Source organism: Eimeria necatrix, genomic scaffold, assembly GCF_000499385.1.
Source record: "Eimeria necatrix Houghton genomic scaffold, Enh_scaff1086, whole genome shotgun sequence".
In the NCBI taxonomy this organism is placed as follows: Eukaryota; Apicomplexa; class Conoidasida; order Eucoccidiorida; family Eimeriidae; genus Eimeria; species Eimeria necatrix.
Window position 1 is genome coordinate 1 of NW_013651878.1, and position 10,749 is coordinate 10,749.

Genomic DNA, 10,749 nt, shown 5'->3' on the forward strand with positions numbered 1-10,749 from the left:
CGAGCTACGCGTCGTCTTTGGCCTGCATAATGCTGCCGTCTTCTGGTAGGATGGGAGTCCTTTCGCCAGATTCCACGATCCCCCCCATAACGGTTCTTAGCGCACTCATAGCCGACTGGAATTGTTCCCACGAGACGAAGGGGCAGTCTCCTGGTACAGCATTGGGCAGAGGTATCGCCTGTGGGTGCGCCTCCTTATGCCCATGCGGCCGCTCTGCCACGGTGGGCTTTGGGGTCGCGTGGCGATGATGGGCGGGTGTCCCGCTGGGCATTCTGTTGACTGACATAGATGGAGTCTCCTGCGGAGTGGGGCCGATGACGCGTCCGTTGCGGAGGTGCATCCCTTACCGAGCGAAGATTCCTAGGAGACAGTCTTTCAGACGTCGTATTTCATTTTCCAGGGTTGAAGAAAAAATTATTTCAGGAAGGAATCCCGGAACAGCCCCCAAATGTAGTGCACTGCGCCCGCAGCTGCGAATACGTGCTTTCAGTCCCTTGGGCAGGGTCTATAAACTGCACCCTACGCTAGTCCATTTCCTAGAGACTACAGCTATTGCAATTAAGAATACAAAATCATGAGTTTCTCAAATCTGTCTGTCTGTTTCGCACCCTTTTGCGAGCTCGCCTCCTAGTCCCTAAGGGAGGGAGGCTTGCCCTGGCGCCGGCGCTGTCTCCAGCCCCAGTCTCCACGCAATTCCACGAATTCACGTGTGCATATAAAATAATAATCACTTTCTCTTACTTTTTGTCTGGTAAGAGGGCCCTGTCTCCCTCCAGTCTTGCGACCCCTCGTAGGTCGCTGGCTAGCTATCCTCTCTAGAGCACTAACCAGCCCCATTGTAGTGTCTGTGCGCTACAATGCCTCTTCATGGTTCCGCGGTTGTGTCGAGCGACATTGCTGTTTTTGCCTCAGCCAAACACCAATGATTCTCCGTGGATGCACTCTTGCTCCGCCCTGGACCGCTTAACCGCTTAGAAGCACGCATAAAGCAACCATCTGTCGGTAAGTAAAATTTTTCGCACGAAAGCTCGAGGCCCCGGGACAGACTATGTGCAGGCGATATTCGTTGCTTGCTGTTTTCGCAAGGCATAGCTTGCCTTCGGAAAACAGCTTTGCAGGTTGTTCCTCGATATTATGCTGGATCCATGCTGTGCACAAGACGGCTTTTCCGAAGCAGCCAAGAGCATAATCAGACTTGCATGCAGCAGTGTGAATGTGGCGTGTTGCCACACGCCCACGCAGTCGCAGGAGTTTTACTGAATGCCCGTAATCTTGTTCTGCAGTCGTCTCTCATTCACTATGGGATACCATTGGGCTTCTGTTAGTGTACATTCAAATGGGCAGCGCTATTTTTTCTGGAAAAGGGATCACTGGAGATGTGGTTTGCCGGTGTGGTGTCCGAAAACGTGACTCAGCGAGCAACTCCTGAATGTTGCCACACTATCTTAAAAGGTAAGCTTTTCGTAGTGTTTCGGGCCATTGTCGGGATGCTTTGAGGTCAGGCGGTTGCTCCAGTGGGTCTGGCACCAGCAGTGGTGCGGAACACAAAATGCGTAAGCAATTATGTTTGCTCTGGAAAAGTGACTTTCAGAATGGCAAACGAATCTCGTCGTGTCAACTGTTCCGATGTTCACCATGCTTTGTTGGACGTGGAGATTTTGTTGCGCAGCATTGGGGGCTTGGCTAAAGTAGGCGTAGTGAAATTAGAGCCCAAAGCAACGGCCTATATGCGTCTGCATATAGACCGTTGGTGTGCATTGTTTGTGACACAGAGTTCTATGGTCCTTTTGTGAATCGAAACCTTTTGATAGGCCAGAAACGAACAGGCACTTGTAATAGGTGCTGTGTAGGGGTTTGCTGTATGTTAACCTGTTGTTGTACCGTTCCTGAGCTATTGTGGCAAGTCACAGGAACCAGTGGCACAAAGGACAATGCTTCTTAATCGAAATGCTACGGTGGCAGCTGCAGGCTGTGTGAGACTTCGTTTGCGTGCTTTGAAAGCAGAACGAAGTACATACAGCTACCGCGAAGATGTTGCATGATTCGTCACATTCTCTGGTTGGAAGGCGAGGATATCATAGTGAATATATTCCATGCCAAGCAATCACGTAGAGCCACATTCGGAAGAAAACCATCACAACAAAAACTGAGCAAACGCTCCAAGGGTCTGACAGGCGTAAGCGTGGAGCGCAAGCCAAATAAGGTCCTATGTAGCGTCATGAATTACCCGTCTCATACAATGATGTCGACTTGCCCGGCCTAACGTGAGGGGCAGAGGACCATCACGTCGGCAAAATAACCCCTGGATAACTAGGCACGCTGCATTTGTGCCTTCGGTACTTGAGCTACAGTGTGTGTCTGTCGGAACTTCTTTGTGTTTGATTATTGCACAGCCTCTACGTAAAAAGAAGCGGCAGGTGATCTTGAATCTGGATCTTGAATGCAAAGGATTTCCCAAAGTTTCCAAAGTAGCGGCTTGCCTTTGGAATGTGTGTGGGGGGTACGATTTTTATGAACCCTGCCACGAAAAGCCTTTCTTGTTGTACCCAGACCCTCCGGTCGCTTCATCCAACATGCAAATGCAGCACGCTTCGTTAGTCCTGTGATCGGGTGCCTCTGCTGAAACCATTGACTCAGTTTCGTTTCAAGCAGGAATCGCAGCAGCATAGACTTGGACGAAACGTGTTTATGCTCCAAGGGAAAATCCCATCATTGTCGCGACGGTTTGAGAGCGCCTCGAAGGCGCTTGAAAGTTCTTCTGGCTGGGCGATTGTGCTTCTTCAAGCTGTTTTTCAGTGTCTAGCTCGAAGAAAACAGGCAGTTGGTTCATAAATGCCAGCGGACTTTCGCTAGAGACCTGCATTACGTAAATACGCAACTATTTAGGTGGCATCAATGCTTGAGACCCTGACCTGCCTGAACAGGCTTACATATCCGGAATTAAACACGGCTTGCTGAGCGTTAGTCCACCACACGCCACGAAACTGCCCTCAGAGTTGTGCTCCAATAGACTAATTAAGACACGCACCTCCAATTGATTCCACTCTCCCTAACCTCATGTCAGTGCATGTGTTAATGGCACGCAAACCTTGATCCGCGTACTCCCTGCGCATGCAAAAGCGGTCCAGAACCCCTGGAAATTTAATGCTACATAAACGCCACTAGGCAGACTAACGCCTTTCCTGTTTGAGCTCACCACGCACACGTCGAATATAAGCGGTGCGCTTGAAACAACCGCACTCAGCTTCACTTCAAAACAGACTGACGCGGACCTACCCTACTTCGAAAAATATAAGACGCGGATACATTCTGCTACTAATTATTTCAGAATACGTGCAGGTTTCAGCGCACACTAGAAGCATGATGATGTGTAGCAAAAAGAAGAGCTTCTGGACTGGAAGAGCGTGATGTCGAGCACGACGTGCCAATGAAATCAAATCGTCATGACCTAGAAACCCACGTCATCGGCGATCCTTAATGACATAAACAACGTAGAGCAAAATTTTGCCAGCGTTTGTTCTTCATCGCATACAAACTACCCTGCGTGCCTTTTCATTCACTAGCTTAAAGCATCGCACTGCACACTTGCATTGTGATGACTCTATCAAAGGTGAGCTGCACATTCGAAAGAAGACGCTTGCACTAGTCTTAGTTGTGAAACACGTGATCCGCAAGACCCTTTGCCTCCTGAGTACGCAGGGGGCCGTCCCACAAGCACTCCACGAGATGCAGTAGAACAAATCGAATAAGAAACGTGTTTGCTGTGGAGGCACGATAAAGCATATGCTGAGATAAATAATTTCCTCCTACGGCCAGACAGCGCTCCCGAAAGCTCGTAAATCACATTTACCCGCCTGAAAACAAAAGCTCACAACTTCTCGCTCAGCAAATGTGCACCTCAACTTGCACGCACATATAAACGTGTCAACGCCATTCTCATGTCAACGCCATTCTCATGTAACTTCAAACCGTGAAAAACGTCTCGCGCGTAAAAGGCACAAACACGCTCTGCATTAAAAATTCAACACGATCATGATAACGCTTGTGCATGATGCAAATACCGCACAGAGAACCTAGACTAATTAGGACAACCCGTGGGATCAGATCCACTCCTTTGCATTCTCACGATACGACTGTAGATGGTAAGCAAGCCTTTGCCGACGCACAATCTGTAGGTGATGAAGCGGTCCCAAACCCTTAGAGGTCACAGTCTGCATCAAAACAACTGGCGAACGTCCTTCCTGTTTGAGCTCGGCACGTATTTGTCAAACATGAGCGGTGCACTTGCAGCAACCGCACTCAGCTTCATTTCGAAACAGAGTAACGCGGACCTCTCCTACTTCGAAAAATACAAACAGCAGACAAGTCGTGCCACGAATGGCTTCAGATTAAGTACAGGTTTCAACGCACACTGGAAGAATGCTTATGCGTAGCAAAGAGTAGAAAGCTTGTGGACTGCAAGAGCGTAATGTCGAGCAGTGCGTGCCAGAGAAATAAAATCGTCATGACCTAGAAACCAAATTCAATGGCGATCCCTAATGCCACAAACAACGTAGAGCAAAATTTTGTCAGCCTTTGTTCTTCATCGCATACAAACTACCCTGCGTGCCTTTTCATTCACTAGGTTAAAGCATCGTACTGCACACTTGCATTGTGACAACTCTATCAAAGCTGAGCTGCGAATCCGAAGGAAAACGGAGGCGCTAGTTTTAGTTCTGAAGCATGTGATTAGCAAGACCTTTTGCGTTCTGAGCACGCAGGAGGCCGTCGCACGAGCACATCACGAGATGCAGTAAAACAAATCGAATACAAAACGCGTTTGCTGTGGAAGCACGATAAAGCATATGCCGAGATAAATAAGCTCGTTCTACGGCCAGACAGCGCTCCTGAAAGCTCTTAACTCGCATTTATCTGCCTAGGAAAAGCATCGCAGCGTCTTGATCAGCAAATGTGCGCTTCAATTTGAACGCACACATATGCTTTTTGAAAGGATACTCTTACGATATGGATGCCATGTTTTGCTACATTGGCACGAAGCGCTAGTTGTGAAGGTATTTGCCTGCATAAGTGAAGCGTCCACGCTAAGCAATCTGGAACGCACACACAAGAAGGCTATGCTGCAATGTGAACTTCCGGAGAAAACGAGTCCCTGTTGTGTCACATCATCGCATATTTTGCCAGCTCAACAGTGACACCCAACAAGCGGCAGATTACCGGTGTCTAGTGCAACATGGGACATGAGACGTTCGTGAATGAATGCGAGTGTTGCGAGCTCCGTTTTGCGCTAGGGCGTCTGTCCGCAGTTTTCCGTGCATTGCTTGTACCTAACATAGAGCCTTTCAGGCAATCGCTCGAAGGTTCGCCTCTTACCATAAAGCGAGCTCAGAGCTTCATAGCTTTTCTGATTTCTACGTCATGCATTATCCGGAGGAACGGGTAAACTTTCTTCCCGCGTGTGATTGCATGCCAGTATGATGCGGCTTCATGCTTTTTGCCAGGTTACACTAATATCTATAGTTCGTCTAAGTTTCGGGTCGGCAAAGCTTTTTCAAGTGGCCCATACTATTCAGACGTTTGGCGAGTTAAGTCACTTCTGTTGACTCTTCTAGATGACAGATGGCTAAGGCAAGCACTGTGTACTCTGATTAGGTCTTGGAGGTGTCTAAATTGCAGCCACGCAGATCTCGTGAGCGCATTTCGCCGTAATTTTTCATCCATCGTGTTTTCCTGCTGTTAGTATGGACGCTACAAACTGTGGCGCGAAGCGGCTGGAATGTGCAGCTTGGCGGGTGTCCATGGGTCTTTGTGAGTTCCTGCTAGCTTATTTTATTTGGAAAATTTGCAAAATGTACAGGTTACTGCTCAGGGCCTATGTGCTGCACAGCAATAGAGGCGAACGTATGACTCCTGGACCCCACCTAATACCGTTCGCTTCTGTCCATACCGGATGGTAAAGCCATAATCTGCGCAACTATTGACTCGTCAGTGTGGCTTTAGGTGGGCAAGTAGTTATCGCTTGACACTCGTGCTGTGCGGGTTCTCGCCATTTTAGTTTTATAGCTGGACGATCGTCTGGCCATCCAGTTGCTCAATTCTGCAAGGAAAAGGAGCACTTAGGCCGGCCTTGATGGACACAACGGTATAACACGTCACCATGTACGGGTGTTGAGTGCTCTCGTTGACAGGCTTGCGACATTTGCCAACATTTGCCAAGACGTGTGGCGTGTCCTCCTTCAACATTACGTCATTCAATCGCGTCAGTCTAGTCACGCGAGTCTCGATTTCATTACTGGGCTGCCTCCTACTACAGCGGCGAATGATTCTTTTCTCGTGCTGGTCGACTCACTCACTCAGCAGCAGCGGATACTGTGGAGCTCTTGGCGGACCGCCTTATTCGTTACCATGGATTTCCCGACGTGCTTCTTTCTGACCGCGACCATGGCTTCCAGTCGAGGCTATGGAAACAACTGTGCACTCGCTTCGAAATTAAGCGCACAATGTCTTCATCCAACCATCCCCAGAGAGACGAACTAACCGCATGAGTCAATCGCACGCTTGAACAATGCTGAGGACTTATATTCAACCTAACGAGCGAGAGTGATGGCGCTTACTGCCTGCACTCGGGCTGGCTTAAAATATAACCAGTCATTCATCCGCTGAGCTCTCCACCTTTAACGTTACGATTGGTGAGAAGTCGCTCTCAGCAGCCGACCTCGACATTGTCGGCAGGTTGCTCCTACGCTCGCCCCTGCAAAGACTGAGACCTTCCGGCAGCTCTGCGACAGAGCGCTCAGTCATATTGTGCGGGCAAAATGGACCTGAAAACCTACGCGGATTCCAAGAGGCTGGCAGTGGACTACGCTTTTGCAGACAAGGTGCAGCTCAGCAGTAAACATCTCCCTGCCCTCAACGACTTTCCCAAATTAGGACCCCGCTACATGGGGCGCTTTTTTGGTCACCGAGAGTACCCGTGCTGTTGCGTACTGTCTCGCTTTGCCCCCTGCGTAGTCGTGGCATGGCGTCTTCCATGCGTCCCAGTGAGTTTCCCACCGGCACCGTGCCCTCAAATCAGTTCACAGACACCGCCATCGGCTGGGCCGTAACTCGCGTTGCGGTGGCTCACCCAACAGGCCTGCATAAAGTCGACTACATCCTTAATCAGCGAGGCTCAGGCGATGAGGTGCAGTAGCCCGTCAAGTGAAGCGGTGCCCCCCAGGATGAGGCCACCTGGGAACCCGCTCACCTCCTTGTCAGATGTCAGGCTCTGGTGCACGCCTAGGGACGTCGCCAACGCAAGTGTCAACATGCCCGGTCCCTCCCTTCCTTGTCTCCGTACTCCTCCCTAACCCTTTCCTCTCCCTGACTTCCCAGCACTAATTCCCTTTCCTACACTCCCCGCGTGCCCTTCCCTTCTCTTCTAGGCTGTGTTTATTCTGCATTTCCCTGTTGTGCGTACGGCGCTTGCGCTTGTTGGTGAGTGCCAACTGCCGTGCGGCTAGCCTTCGTGGCGTGCGATGGACGCTCGAAGAAGTCGTGCATCTGCTTGTGCGCTTGTAAGTTCACAGTATAGTGGATGTTGTAGTATTAGGGTCACACACACACGCAGACACAAACGTGAAGTTGCATGACACCGCAGTACACGCATGCGTATTGAGTCAGGTGCATACAACCTAGCACCAGCTAGCTGGTGTGGTAAATTTCCCCAACACCTCAGGACCGTGGAACCGCTAATACTGCCACACTTAAGGGAAGCAGGTGGAAATATCTCAATCTAGGGAAGGCAGCTTAGTCGGGGAAGGAGTGACGTTGTACCGCACAGGGACTACAGTGGTTCCCCAGTGAGCCCACAGTGACCTATTTCCTGGAACAAACACGATATGTTGCAGTAATATATTAAGGTTAGTCAATTATGCAAGATAACACCAACTAGGAGCCAACTAGCATTGAGTGCCAACCTGGGAGATGCTCCAACTGGCTAGGAGCGTCAACCGCATTATCTGGGTTTCGAGGCTGACTGAGTTCAAGATATGCCCGCGCACCTTAGCCTAGGCCAGACAGTAAATCTTCTACAGTCTCCTTTTTATAAGAAAAAAGAATTACCGAAATGGCTTGAGGATAACTGTGGGGATTTGAGGAGTGCTCGCGTGATTTGTCGGGATGCTCCTTGCAGAATAAGCATTTAGATGTATTTGTAGTAGCAGCAGTTTGCCTGGTCCCGCATTTTTGTCCTTGATTCCATCTTCTGCTTTCCTTCAGCTATAGTGCAGCCTAGAATTCCAAGTTTTTGCCCCCGTTTTTTTCGCTTACGGCCATCCGCCTCCTCGAAGTTCTCCTCCTCCCATACCTTGATGTGGAGCTCTGCACCGTGCATCAGCCGAAAACCCTAGGTTGAAAACCGTAAGCACTTGAAACACAATTACTGGCCTACGATAACCAGAAGGCGACACCTAAGCTGATGCCCTCTTCTTACATTCCGAGCTTTCTCTCCGCCCTGCATTTGCTAGCTCTGGGCTGGAAATGCCGTTGTCCCATTCACTGTGGTACGAGTGGCGGTGAACTCTCAGTTGTTTTTTGATTCAGAGAGGAGAGATAGCAGCTCTCAGCAACTATGGCGGACGTCAAACACTTTCGTGTCGCGATGTTTTTGTTCTGAACCAAGAGTACAGCCACGCTAGCCCACACCAGCATTCCTATACGGGTGCCTGTAGCAGTGCGCTATAAAGTGTCTTCCTTCGGTAGCTGCAGCTCTTCACGACCACTCAGTTGGACTCATACAGGGTTGCCACTGCTTCCATCTTGTCCACTTAGGGGGGAAATATGTCTTGTAGTCGGATGATAGCTTTCGTTGGAAAACCCCCCTGAGTCTTGCTGACGTAGTGGCCTTCAACATTCTTGATCCGCGGCGAGTTTCACCAAGCTGTGTGGTCTAACCAGTACGCCTGCTCGCTTTGCAAAAGCCTCCACCACACTAAGCTAGGCGGCGTTGCAGTTCACCGCGTCCTCGCAACAGCTTAGACCCCACAAGTCAAAGGACTGTCCTGTCGCTCAAGTCATAAAGAACTCACCGCTGAACCTACTTGCTGCAATATTTGGCGTCATCTTCTTCCCACTAGCTCACCAGTACAGCGCTCAACAGTTGATACTACACTTCCCATCTGATATCGTCACAACAGCGGCAGAACGCCTCCTTTAACCTTCTCCACTCGTCTGTTTGCTCGTTCCGGATCGTAGCTTGCAACCACTGAACCAACTAGAGAATGAACTTACAGGCAGCACTCGGAAACGTTCCTCGCCTACTCCCGCTAGCATGCCCACTTCCTTTGTACTGTGGTAGGTACCTGAAAGTCCTAATATTCTCTGTACTAACGTCGCATACTTTGTTCTTTCTGGAAGCCAGTTAAAGACCTAACTTTTCGCAGTCCTGAGAGGGCTTTCGAAAATTTGCAACTTCACAGAACCGAGCCTCAACTTGACGACTACGGGGAAGCTCGAGAATATCCCGACTCCCAGTCAGTTTTACAAAGGATACCCTATCCAACTTTGAACTCAAAGCCCGATGAACTCAGCAATTCGACCGTCGGCAACTACAGGCGGCGAAGGTGTACTCGTTGGGCGTGGTCTTCGAGGGCAGCATCCAAACAAAGCGTCTGCATGAAGACAAAAGCCCGCGTTTATCCATGAACGTTCTCAAAATGCCATATGGTGGTAAAGTGAGACTTGCCGGTCTTCAAAAATCACGCACAATTAGGGATCTGCACTGTCTAACGTCAGTCATCATCGGAAATGCAAGGCCCCCATTCTACGTATTTGCCTGTCAATAACTATGCAATGCGCCACCTGCAAATACTGTCAAACTGCACGTAACAGCCTAAACTCTCTTCAAAAGGCATTGCGCATCACCAATGCAAAGGACGTATTTCCCTCTTTCACTCGTCACGTAACCAGTTGCTGTCAGCCACATACTACTACTGTACAGTGTCCTTAACCCAGAACTACTCGCATCCAGTTGCTTTCAAGAAGAGCATTTCCAGAGCTGGGCACCGAGTTAGTGGTGAACAGAGGGGCGCTTCGTCTCCCTCTCCAGATGCCTAAGGAGTAATGGGGCAACAGTGAAAGCGAAAAGCACAAACCCAACACATGATGAGGCAAGAAAATCTCTTGTGAACCGAGTCACCGGGAGGAACTCGAGCAGCGTTGGACTCAGCAGAAAAGTCGAGCAGCCTTGGACTCGACTTAATGGAAAGTTGAGAGCTGCTTTCGACGTCGACGCACATGTGGAGCAAACGGAAACTAGGCCAATGAGCTAAGAACGCAGTACTCATCCGCTTCATCATGGCGTTCACTTGGTACACCAATCACACCTCAACCCCATGAGAACCACCACTTCCGGGAAGCCAATGCTGCCGCTGGAAATGATACATTCTCTCGTCATATCGTGTAAATTCCACAATAATGCCAGTACTGCTTGGTTATGTTAAATTGTGTCCAGGCGGTATATGCTTTAGATGAATCTCGGTGCTCAGCCCCGAACAAGGGAGTTGACTAGCCTCCTTCAGGTCACTGGATCCTTACACAAGAATATGCCGCAGTTGCTCTGCTGAGTCTTTACTGAATTTGGAAATCTTGCCCTTTATCTTTCCACGTTAATGCTACAGCGCTGCACAAGCTGCAGCTCAGCATTTCGTGCCGTTCAATGTAGCAACGGTGATTGCTTCATGATAGATTAGCTGTCTCGCTCTTCAAGGGCAT

At 49.6% G+C, this 10,749-nt stretch overlaps 1 protein-coding gene across 1 annotated transcript; it reads right to left on the reverse strand.

Moving 5' to 3' along the window:
* Window positions 1–4: 4 nt before the first annotated feature.
* Window positions 5–340, reverse strand: ENH_00002740 (hypothetical protein; the record flags this gene model as incomplete). The annotated part of the gene is made up of 1 exon (XM_013578261.1): window positions 5–340. One exon carries the CDS (start codon window positions 338–340, stop codon window positions 5–7), a length of 336 nt encoding a protein of 111 aa, XP_013433715.1.
* Window positions 341–10,749: the final 10,409 nt, after the last annotated feature.